The sequence below is a fragment of the Nilaparvata lugens genome, chromosome 5 (genome assembly GCF_014356525.2).
Source record: "Nilaparvata lugens isolate BPH chromosome 5, ASM1435652v1, whole genome shotgun sequence".
NCBI lineage: Eukaryota > Metazoa > Arthropoda > Insecta > Hemiptera > Delphacidae > Nilaparvata > Nilaparvata lugens.
Genome location: NC_052508.1, coordinates 35,726,225 through 35,739,457, shown reverse-complemented (window position 1 = coordinate 35,739,457; position 13,233 = coordinate 35,726,225). Strand labels below are relative to the sequence as shown.

Here is a 13,233-nt window from a genome sequence, read left to right as displayed (position 1 = left end):
CGTGTTCTCTTATTATCTCGAAAACACGAGCTTTTGAGTTTTGAAGCACATTTTCAATGTCAGGTGCTACGTTTTCGAAGGAAATGCGATGGCGAATTGCTCACGAACTCATGCCTCCAACCCTGTGTTCTCTGCTATGCTGCATCTCTGCTACTAGCGGGTTGCTGAAAACAAACAAAGAATATATTACTATGGCACAGAATTAGATATAAAAACAAGTAAACATTAATCTAAAAATCAGTTGTGATTGAACAAGCTGCAAGTACAGTGCAAAAAATGCTATCTCAGGATCAGATTTTCATGCACGAACGATTGAGGTTATTAACATTTGATAATCGTTGGTAATTAGAATCGAGTCTGTTGTCACCTCAAAATATGGCTAAACAGGGTTTTAAATTTGTGCGAGCACCTGACGTTGTTCAATGTGTGTTTTGTTCAGTATATTTGGAAAATTGGTTGGCAACAGACGATCCTAGTAAGGAACATGAGTGATGCAGTCCAAATTATGGATGGTGCAAAGAAGATATATTTCATGTGAAGAGGAGAATTTCGATAATAATATTCTATGACAATATGAAGAACGAGTTTTAACTTTCCATCGTCCAGAACCATTCAAGCTCTCGGTATTTATTAATAGAGCAGACTATTTTGCAATAAATGGATACTTTTTACATGAGAAATCATATCTGCAATGTGTATATTGCAAATATATTATTGAAAATCCTTATGAAGAAGTGATACATGTTCTGTTTTGTATATATAAAAAGATGAACTATAATGGAAAAGAAAAGACGAATGATGAAAAAGAAGATGCTGTGGGAAAACAAGCTGGATATTGTACAATATGCACTCTGTTGTAGAAGTAATTCCTAATCAGAATCGAGATATTAGTGATTCCTAAGTGCATTGTAGTAGTAGTATCAGGAAAGAAGTAAGTTCTGAAAAATCATGATTAGAAAAATAAAGAATTGTATCATACTTACATGCAATGAATGATATGCTGTACTGTCTCTCTCTGCTTACACTCCAACTCTCAGACTAGTTCTTCATACGTCTTTCCTCCTCAAAGACTGGAGTGATTATGCAGTAGTGCACCCTCGAACTCTGTGAAATCAACGAACATAATGAAAATCACAATAATATTGAGAAGAAATTTAGCAAGTCAACATGTGATGTTAATTATGAAAATTAATGAGGAGATTACATTGCTCTCACATTCAAAATCTTGTTATTCGAGATATTATATCTGGAAGTGAGAAATTTTATATTAGTGCATTGTGAGAATTTGATATTTTTTCTCTGAATGCACCTTGCTGTACATGTGAGAATGCATTTGTATGTCAAGGATGTGACAAGTAGGAAAATGCACTATTCCTCACTCATCCTAAAACAGAGAGAGAGAAACGAATGAGTATATAAGCAGCAGTTATTGGATTTGCCAGCTTCATTCGAGCACTAGTCACGTTCCTGTTACACATATCCTCGTCATCATGGACTCATCATCTACGCGTCAGGACTACATCCTTCCAGATACACCTCCCCAACAAGACACTTCCTTCCCATCTTACTGGGCAGCGCAAGCTTCACGGAAGAAGAAGCTTCCATCTGCCAATAGCAGTGCTGCTCCCGCTGCTGCTGCTGATGCATCCGACTCCGAGGACTCACCGCTGAAGAGACGTGGGTCTTTGTGGAGAGAGGTATGAGCAGTGAGGAATTCATTATACCGGACACACCACCATCTCATCTGGGGTGGGCACCAAAGCGTGTACCACTCACAACAATTTCCACCAACAAGCAACAGGGGAAGAGAAAGCTGCACTTTCTGGAGGAGGAGAATGAGGAGGGAACCAACTTTGTACCCTCAAAGGTTAATTATTTCAAATATTATTAACATGTAATGTGAACAGATAATTTTAAATCTTTTTAATTATGTTGTCATCAATTTGTTGAAAGCTTGCTACTAAAAGCTTGCTAGAATCTGATAAATTTCTTACTTCACTGAGAAAAACTAATTTCCAATAGATCTGTTCACATTACATGTACTCACATTGTGATATTAAATGATTAGAGTTATTGTGAGAAATTGATGAATCTGATTTGAAAGACAATTTCAATCAAGAATTATTTCTTGATAATGAATATAGGAAATGAAACTATTCAACTTCAGAGTTCAGTTAAGATGTATATTTGAGCTCATGAATATGATGATTACATTGATATATTCATTTGAATTGAGCATAAATTGTTTTATGAAATCAAGAAATATAATTATTTGAAGTGATTAGGTTGAATGCATGCTACTATCTAATAAATACTTTACTGAGAAAAAAACTAATTTCCAATAGATGTCTTTGTATTACATGCATGCACAATGTGATATTAAATGATTAGAGTTCAGTTAAGATGTGTATATTTTGAATTCATGAATATTATAATGATTACTTTTTGAAATTGAACTGATCAAGCTTACTAGTTGATTAGAGTTCAGTCAAAAAAAATTGAATAAGATGAATATTTTGATTTCATTATTATGATGCTTACATATTATTTGTACTAATCATGCATTTTTCGCTATAATATTGAAGTGATGTGTTAAGAAAATTACTGATTCAGTTGATAGTTATTTGTTGCAATGTACATTGAAAGAGTTTGCTTATTGAATTGATGTATGCATCACTATTGGATTCTGCAATATGAAGCAAGAAATATTATTTCAATAACTGATATTACTCACTTTGTGTAGAGAATGTCTTGTCAATCTGATGATATCAAGTTTAGATTATGACAATAATCTGTTGATCACAAGTAGTTGATAATCTGATGTAGAGAATGTCTTGTCAATCTGATGATATCAAGTTGAGATCATGACAATAATCTGTTGATCATAAGTAGTTGATAATCTGAGACAAATTATAAAAAGTTACTTATCATAGATTTTCATTTAACAGAAACGCATGTGTGAGAACTCCTCCATGGCTCTGCTACTAGAGGAGGTGGCGGCACGGGATGATGATGATGATGATGACTTCATCGCACTCATCAATAGGCCATCACCAAAACCATGGATGCCTCTCCGAGAGGTGGCGGAAGATGTCCCGCATAGTATCATCTCCGTGCGTGAAGAAACAAACCACCACGGCAGACAAATTATATTAAAAATAAAAATCGCTTCTACAAAGAAAATCTCTGAGGTATATCTACCTCAGAGATCTTCTTCCATAATTTCCCCCGTATAAGTTATTAAATTCAATGCTAAGTGTAAAAATTCAGGAATAGTGGTGAAGCATGTCACCGCTACATGGAGTGACATTAAGATTGTTAAAATGTAACAATCTTATTCTCATAGCATGTTGCAGTGAGATGCTTCACAAGTAGTATATAATGTAAATATTATAGTGATTAATAATAAATTGTAATATTGTTTCTATAAAAATTGTTTTTAATTCTCACCTGTTTGTTGTGTCAAAGAAGAAGATGTAGAATAGTACACTGTTCACGCAAGAATAGATCCTCTTGTAACTGAACACTCAATGAATGTAGAATAGTTCATGCAAAGAATAGTAATGCTCTTGTACAGTCAATGAGTGTTCGGTCACAAGAGAAGCTATTTTATAGTTGCTGCTGCGCGCGCACACGCATGCACCACATGACGGTCTTGACCTTGTTGCGAGATTCTCTTCCATCTGTTTGCGCTATACACTCACTATAGATATTGCAATCTATTTTTATCAGTATGCTTACAACACTTGAATGGAGAAGTTGTGCAATAAAGATAATCGTATGGAGAGTTTTATTTGTTCTTCTCTTTATAATATGTTGTGTGAATATGCTATTACTTCTCCATATTGCTTTGAAAAAATATGATTCAATGCAAAATGATAGTAAGAGAATATTGGAATCTATACAAAATGTAAGAAATAAGATTAGGGATTTGGAAACACCTCAATTGATGCAGGAATCACTGCTAGTAAGAAATCATACATCATCTTATATCAAATCATGTGTCAATTCATCAGATGCTTCTCTCGATCTTAGTCTAAGACATTGGTATAGATTTATGATTGATGAACGTTCAATTCTTTGCAATTTCTACAAAACTTACAACATACTTAACAAGTGTGTTAATAAGACACATCATGATGATAGAAAATTGTATTCCCTATTGATTAAAATATACCAACTTTGTAGTAATATATAGAGCACATAGTGAGACAATTTCTTTGTCTCTCGATTGAGGTTAAGTGTTTGATTAATTAACCTCAGTCAATGTTCAACTATTGAGTTGGAAGGTGATGAAAAATGGTATGTAGAAGAAAGTTATCTTCTAGGAAACGAGGGAGAGGAATCTTGAGTTCGGCTAGTAAAATTTTCAAAGGTATAGCGGGTACTGCGGGGGACATTACATCAACTATTATAGATATATTGATAAACGCATCCCCCATTGAATCCCATTTCCCTGGCTATCAGTGGTGTGGCCCTGGCACGAAGGTTAATGAAAGGTTAAAGAGAGGCGATCAAGGTATAAATTCATTAGATAGAGCCTGTAAGGTACATGATATGGCATATACTCAAAATAGTGATAATAAGTCGCGAGCAATTGCAGACAGAGCTCTTGCAAACACAGCATGGGAAATATTCAAGAATCCAAAATCATCTCTAAGTGAAAAAGCACTTAGTTATCTTGTAACAAACGTGATGAAAGCTAAAGCAGCGTTTGGCGGTGGTTTGAGAAAGAAGAAGAAGAAGAAGAGCACAAGTGTTAGGAAAACTCATAGCAGCTCAATAAGGAAAAAAGCTATTGCTCAGTTGAAACAGCATATTGCAGGTAGAGGTTACTATTTGAAACCGTACCCTCCAATCTCGAGTGGTGGTTGTATTTTGATTGGGCCCAACCCCACATCCTCCTCCTCCTCCTCACCATATGGTGTAAGTTTATTCCCAAAGAAAAAAGGAGTTAAAAAACGTAGAAAGACAAAGAAGGTGAAAAAATGAATATCGATGGTGAATTGTCCAATCACGATCTAATAAAATAGTGTAAATTATTACAAATTCCCCTACGAGGTGTATACATGATAGATACATCACCTAATAAAATTCTAAAAAATGAGAATTGTATTGTTAATTTAGACACTCAATCTGGACATGGTACACACTGGGTTGGTTATAAGAAACGAGGATCAAATGTTTACTATTTTGATCCAATTGGTAATTTACAACCACCTTATGAATTGAATAAATATTGGAAAAAAGAAACAGGTGTAAATATTTTTTACAATGTTGAGCACATGCAACCATTATATACAAATATATGTGGACACCTTATGCTCTTGTTTTTTGCGAACCAGTTGTAATCCAGTATTTGTACCGAAAACATATAAGATGGTTGTTATTACATTACGATCTAGATCAAGTGATCTCTATGAACATTTGCAAGATATTCTCGATTTGGATAAGAATAAAGAATGGGAAATTGGATTGATCAATTTCTGTACTTACAATAGCATTGCAAATGTTATAAGAGGTAAAAATTCTACCTTCAAATATGGTGATGAATTAATTGATCTTGATACGGGTGCATATGAAGTTGATGACATTATATTAGCTTTGAAGACTAAATTGAATAGTGACGAAAAGAAACCTTATATAAGAGCTAACACGAATACTATGAAGCTCAAAATTCGTTCTGATAAGCCTATTGACTTTACATCATCTACTTCAATAGGAAAAATGCTTGGTTTTGATAATGTTATATTACAACCGAATACATGGTATTATTCTCAGCATTTAGTTAGCATAACAAATATTGACTCTATTGTAGTTGAGTGCAATATAGCCTGTGGGAGTTACTTCGATGGCAAACAGACACATATTATATACGAGTTCTCACCTAGAGTACCTAGTGGGTATTTGATAAATGAAATGCCTAATCCGATAATCTATATGCCTTTAAACACACATAGAATTCAAAGCATTAATGTAAAGGTAACCAATCAAGAAGGATCGTTAGTAGTGGGGTTTTGAGAGAGCTGCCTATCCAATAGAAATCGAGGGGTGTGGCCTCCCCCCTCCACCCCCCAGCCCCAGTCGGCCATTTTGTCCCCGCCCCCAGCCAATAGGAATCAAGGGGCGTGGCCACGCCCCCCTCCACCCCCCCGCCCTAGTCAGCCATTTTGGCCCCGCCCCCTCCACCCCCCCTGCCCTAGTCAGCCATTTTGGCCCCGCCCCCTCCACCCCCCAGCCCCAGTCGGCCATTTTGTCCCCGCCCCCAGCCAATAGGAAGCAAGGGGCGTGTTCAAAATGGCGTCCCCCTTCCCTAGTGCCCCCACCACCCCAACCAATAGGAAGAGGCCATTGTAGCAGGTGTCCATCTCCCCTACCCAGCATGGGTGTGTTCAAAATGGCGTCCCCCTTCCCTAGTGCCCCCACCACCCCAACCAATAGGAAGTGTAGCAGGTGTCCATCTCCCCAACGGTTCCCCAGCGGCGGCGGCCATCTTTGTTGTAGCAGGTGTTAACTGACATCTGCCCCAGTTAACACCTGCTTAATTTGCATATTAAAAATATCCCCACATTTAAAATCTTTAAAATCTCTCAAACTACTACTAATCTATTTCCCAGTCATATTTTTTTCTTTTTTTTCCTGCATCACTTGGTCGCCTATCACTGAACATTCTTTTCAAAAACAACTCTTGCACCTGATCAGAATTCAAATTATGTTGTACTGCTTCACTCATGTCAAAGATGTACCTCTTTTTTACATATTGTGCAATCAAATAGTATGAAAAGTTGAACAACTGTTCATTTAAATATTTCTGAAAATCTTCACCTTTCATAATCATCTGCATAATGTCATCTTTTAGCTTTTGGTGAGAAGCTGAATTTTTTTCATCAAGTTTCTTTTGCACCTCAGCCAACATAATATTGAATGTTGATTCTAGATCAACTACTTTCAAATTATAATCTTGCCTGTTAATAAAGTTAAGTTTATTTTGTGCAATTAGATTGTCTTTTAATTCTTTCAATTTAGTTTCTAGCAAATCTGTATCAACATGTTTTAAACAATTGTTTTTACTTTGTTGTTCACATAATGTCTTCAATTCGTCTGATTTCTGATCAAACAACGATCTACTAACATACTTTAGCTCAATATCATCACTAATTGATTTAGACAATGTTTTCAATTGTGAATCGAAATACTGTTTTTGTTGTGCTATCTCCTTCAATATATCAGACATTGAATGCAATTTACTTTCAAACACTTTTTTAGTAATTAAATCAGACTGTAGTTTTTGGAATATACTAGTTGATATTGCAAGTAATTTGCTGTCTAAATATTTCCTATCTACTAAATCAGATGATTCAGTTTGCAATTTAGTGAATATATTTGTTGATATTTCAAGCAATTACTGTCCAAGTATTCTTTGTTAACTAGCGGTGATGATTGATCAGTCTGTAGTTTTTGTATTATACTAGTTGAAACTTCCTTTAATTTACTATCCAAGTATTCTCTGTTAACTAGCGACGGCGACCACAATGGATCAGACTGTAGTTTAGTGAATATATTTGATGATATTTCAAGCAATTTACTGTCCAAGTATTCTCTGTTAACTAGCGGCGACAATGGATCAGACTGAAGTTTATTGAATATATTTGATGATATTTCAAGCAATTTACTGTCCAAGTATTCTCTGTTAACTAGCGGTGACAATGGATCAGACTGAAGTTTATTGAATATATTTGATGATATTTCAAGCAATTTACTGTCCAAGTATTCTCTGTTAACTAGCGGTGACAATGGATCAGACTGAAGTTTATTGAATATATTTGATGATAATTCAAGTAGTTTACTGTCTAAATATTCTCTACTTGCTGCCACTAATGATGATGATGATGCTGCTGCTGCTGATTCACAACCACTGTTTAAAACTAATGGTGCTGTTGTATTAAACACATGATGTGTCCTACCAAATCGATCTATTGTACTACTCACTGCAGTGGCGGCGGCGCTACTGCCCGACATCTCTATTCTTGTCAAGTGTTAAACACATACTAACGACTAAAAGCAGCAACATTGCCACCTAATATAATACCACTTTCTTTCAGTTCTTCAATAATAGAAGCTATTTCAACTGAATGTGATCTATTTCCCGCCTGCTGTGATGAAAGCAGAATATCTAATCTGTCTATCAGTTCATTTGGATTATCCCAGTAGACATACTGTCGACTAGTAGATTCATTTCTTATAAAACCCATACCACTAACAGCTGCTGCCGCTGCATCATCAATCCTAGATCTTTTTCTTTTCCTACTACTACTCGATGGAAATAAAGATTGAATAATTTGTGATTTATAGCCTGTATTTCTCTTTACATAACCGCGTCTATCTAAATGAGCAGCGGTAAGCTGCAATATATTACGATATTTTCTTAAATCACGTTCTGTGTACAGTTTCTGGTCAGGCTGTTTTTTAAATAGAAGTTCACACAAACCAACTGTTAAACGATACTTATTATTATTGTCGATAATTAAATAACCATTGGCAATACTAATATCCTTTACACCCATATAGTATTCATTTACTTTACTATCATAACATATACCATATGATATACAATTATTCATTTTTTCATTATGAAATTCACGTATATACTCATCAATAAAATCCACTGTTATTGTTGTTTTATTCAAAATATCACTTACATTAGATCTATTCAAACCCTCATCCACATCCATTTCCTTGCCCGTATCTTTCTCCTCCTCCTCCTCCTCCCCTCCTCCTCCTCCTCCTCCTCCTCCTCCTCCTCCTCATCGTCCTCTGATTCTTCTTTAAGTCTGCTGCTACTAGTGTGTGCATGTTGTACAAGTGTATCTTTCAATTGTTTTAGTGGATTGATAATTGGTTCTAATGATTTTTGTCTAATCGAATCATTTTCCCTAATCATACTAGTTAATGATCTATGTTTATTAATAATTGACTTACGCAAACCTTTTATCCTGTCAATTACTTTACTAGTATGACGATGATGATCACGTTGCACTAGTCCTCGCCGGCGCCCTCCTCTTTGTTTTTTTCTTTTTAATTTAATTTTACGCATATTGCTAGTAGTAGTAGAACGATAATTAGTTCTTTCACCTACACTGGCTCAACAACAAATGATGAGAATTGACACATGTCAATTGGTGCTGCTGCTATACACACTTGGATCAATATACTTACCAAGACAATTACGATATTTACCAGCATCTGGTTTACACTCAGTGAAAATTGAAATAAAACTATGATTTCCGCCGCTTTGCCATACATGTGAACATAGATTTCTGAATGCAACAAATGTCATATCAGTTCCGACAAAATCCCTAAATATTAGTTTTAAATTGTGCATATCCATTTTAAAAATAATCAGCATATTTGCATTGTCTCTGATATGATGTTTTGAAATTGCGCCATAGCTTTGAATTAAGTACACACAATCTATGCTTTTGTGTCTGCCCATTGTGAAAAAATTACGTATTTGCGGCACACGTGTAACATTCAAATCGTCAAAAATTATCAGTGAATGAGTGTCGATATCATTCGGTTGCGGTATACATTCAATATTGTCAGATTTATAGTAGTTTACACACTTGAGTTTTGAAAAAACAACGTCCAATAGTTTATATTTTTCCTGATACAAAGACTTACTGAACAAGTATAGGTTTTTGAATTTTAATCCATTTTTATCGAATATTAAATTCAGCAGTACATTTGTCTTTCCACAATTTGATGCACCGCAAATTAGAATTCTAGCTGAACTTGGCAAAAACTCACCATGCTTTTTTCTATCTAGACAATTTTTGCCACCCACTTGTTTTGTATCTACAATTAGATTATCAAAGTTAACTATTGCTATTGACTCTTTTGCTGTCGTCATAATAATAACTCTTGCTGCGCGCGCGCTTGCTGTTTACACATGCGTGTCTACAGTTCAACTATGCTGTTAACATCGCTACATCCGATGTGTGTGTGTGTGTGGTGTGTGTGTGTGTGTGTGTGTGTATACTACAAGCGGTTTATGAATGAAGAAAACACGCACATACAATGTTCACAGTTTATTAAAAATACTAGATACATACAAATTTAGCAGCAGCAGCAGCTAAAACAAGCGTATCTTACAAAGTTGACAAAAAGTTGAAAATACATACATTAGTTGACAGCTGCATACATAAAAGGTGAAAATATACATACAAAGTTGACAGCTGCAGTAAGGTAAGTGGCGACAAATCTAGTGATAATACATAGACAAAGTTGACAGTGTTAATATTATAAAAAATTGTAAATTATTACAAAGCGTGTGTCTTTCACATAATACAGTATAGCACCAGCGTCACACGCATTAATTAAGATTAGCCATTGACATGCAATAATCTAAAATATAAATTAATATCTTTTCTTTCTTCTTATCATCATCAACATCAGCTACATTAAAGTCTATTGATTTAATTTGCGAGTAAAGTATGTTTAGTTGCATAGAAAATTGAGCACAAATACAAGTATCTACTACATCAAATACGCTGCTTGCATCTTTTAAATTTTTATATGAACATATACTTAAATGAAACCTACTATCATCATCATCATCATCATCAACAACATTGCTGAAAAATGTTTTTTTACATAAGCCAACTAGAAAGCATTTTTCAATATCAACACGTTTTACACACATCGCTTTAAGCGTACACAAAAGATCAATTATTCTTTTAATAATACTACACGCATCGTTACCATTCAGCAAATAGAACAACAGTGGCGCATCCATTGCCATTGACATTATGTTTATATCATATCTGAAACAATATGCAAATAAATTTAATGATTTTTGCGCGTTGCACGCAGTTTCTTCTTCTTTTTTACAGACGGAGTAATAATATCACTCTTATCTATCCAGCTAGTTTTATCAAAGCCTAACCATTTAACAAGATATTTATTGTTTGATTTTCGTATTATTCGTTCAACTAAATATGTATTTTGTTCGGACGGTGTTAAGTTTGTTTTCATCAATTGTTCACTATAAAATCTACCTTGTATGATTTCATTGTTAAGATCGCGAATTACATAGGTTGGCGGTTGTGTGGGAAAAACACCGTGAATTATAAACAGTTCTGGCGACCAATTTAATCTAAAACTTTTATCAAAAACCTGACGAAACTTACTTATTCGCACTACGTCGCCTAATGCAAACTTTGGTCGATAAACTGTACGCGGCGGCGACGGCGATTGTTTTGTCTTTTTCAACTGTAACATGATCAAATGCTTTTCATGACGTCGTCTAACACTGGCCGGTGTCATGCCAATCGCTGAATGAATAGTGTTATTATATTGATAAACAATGTCCAGCAAAATGTTTAACCATTTTTGCGTACCGCTAGCAGTTAGTCGTTCATACAAACGTGATTTCAGTGTTCGGTTCAATCTTTCAACAAAAGCTGCCTTAATTTCAGAAAATACACTGTAATGATTAATGTTCAACCTATCGAATAGTTGTTTAACATCCTTATTGTAAAATTCGCGACCTAAATCGCTTTGCACATTTTTTATACCCTTATTTAATACTAATATTCGCGCTAATTTTCGTTCAACTTCTTTTCCCGTTTTAGTTTTAATGGTTCAGCAAAAGCATAACGTGAAAAACAATTAATTGCAATCAAAACATAACGATAGCCGTTGTTTGCTCTAGCAAATTCTGGCAATTCAATTAAATCAATTTGAATGAGGTCTTTTATTCCTTTTAATATATATTTACGTCTGTTGAATTTTCTTCGCGCTGGACGGTGCAATTCCTGTGCAATTTTCTGTTGCAAATCTGTCATATTTGCGGTTTCGATCTCCCCCCTACGCGAATGTGCGCGTGTGATTGTTTTTGCTAGAGTTCAGTCACACCTGCAGCACTACTGCTCCAGACAGCGATCTTTCTTCTTCTTCTTCTTCTTCTTCTTCTTTAGACGGATGTTGTTTCTGCCGCCTTCTTCTTCTTCGTGTTCGACACTGAGCTGAGCGACGCTTGTTGAACTGGTTTCATTAATAGCTTCTTGCTCCTCGCTCTCTCTCTCTTTCACTCTCACTGCTGCGATCAATCTGACGTAACAGCAGTCCCGCCGCTAGCCGCGTTGCTGCTATCAATATCTTCTCTTCTTCTCTCTTCTATTAAATAATGACCCCACGCTTTCGTATCTATACCGTTTGATTCAATGTATCTTTTTGTGTCAAAATGGTGATAATGCAACTTTGGCACACGATATTTGATAAATATCATGTGAATAACTGCGTAATTGTGAAAAGCATTCACGTTGAACTAATCTATCTGTCAGGCATTTCATGTACATGTCATATCTTAGTTTATTGTTTATAATTGTTCTTGCTACGCCTTTAGCTGCGTGCTTGCTAAACTTTTCATAAGAACTAACCTTAATACTATTATTACTACTACTACTACTACTACTACTACTACTACTACTACTACTACTACTGTCACTACTGCTTAGTACATATTCAAAACTGTAAAGTTTTGCACGAAGTCCGCAAAAAGCCGTAATAATGCCAGATTTTAATTCATCTTTAAATGTGCCAGGCACACCATGGTTCAATTGACTATAACAACAATGTGTGACAGGATAAGCACTTGTGTCAAAATGTTGAAGATTTTGTTTGATAACTGCATAGATATCGTCCGATTTGATATGGTATAGCAACGAGTCTGTATCGCTCATGCACAATTTAACACAGCTCGATCGAACATTTTCAAGAAAATGTTGTAGTGGAAATTGAACATTGTAATTTACTCAAATCAAGAATTGAAAAACCGCATAAATTGGACGATCTAATTTTATTTCTGTTTTACACATTTGTACAGCGACAATGTCTTTGTCAAACACAATCCATCGTTTACAGCTTGGTTTTGCAATCAAACTTTCCAATTTTTTCTGACAAGTGATTAGCTTAAAATCTATTCTTTTCCTATTATTCTCCATCAACTTTCCGAACAGACTATTTGAAAGAAATTTAAAGAGGGTACGTTCAAATGAATTTTTCGCTTCCTTTCTCAGTTGCGCATTCAAATCAATAAATGGTTTAAGCCAGTACGACTGATGAAAAGCGATTACTCTATGTACAGCAGTCAATTCCATGCCCAAGCTTAAATAAAGTTTCAAATTTCTATAGTGGAGTACATATCGTTTACGATTATAAAGGGTGGCTAAA

At 35.2% G+C, this 13,233-nt stretch overlaps 1 protein-coding gene across 1 annotated transcript in view; it reads left to right on the top strand.

Annotated features, from left to right (window-relative positions):
- Positions 1-1,699: 1,699 nt before the first annotated feature.
- The window catches only part of LOC120351605, an 18,994-nt gene continuing 7,460 nt past the window's right edge, over positions 1,700-13,233 (top strand). Inside the window, exons 1-2 of the mRNA XM_039429465.1 lie at positions 1,700-1,867; positions 2,949-3,191. Of these exons, the coding sequence (XP_039285399.1) occupies positions 1,700-1,867; positions 2,949-3,191 (411 nt within the window). The remainder of the gene's footprint in view (positions 1,868-2,948; positions 3,192-13,233) is intronic.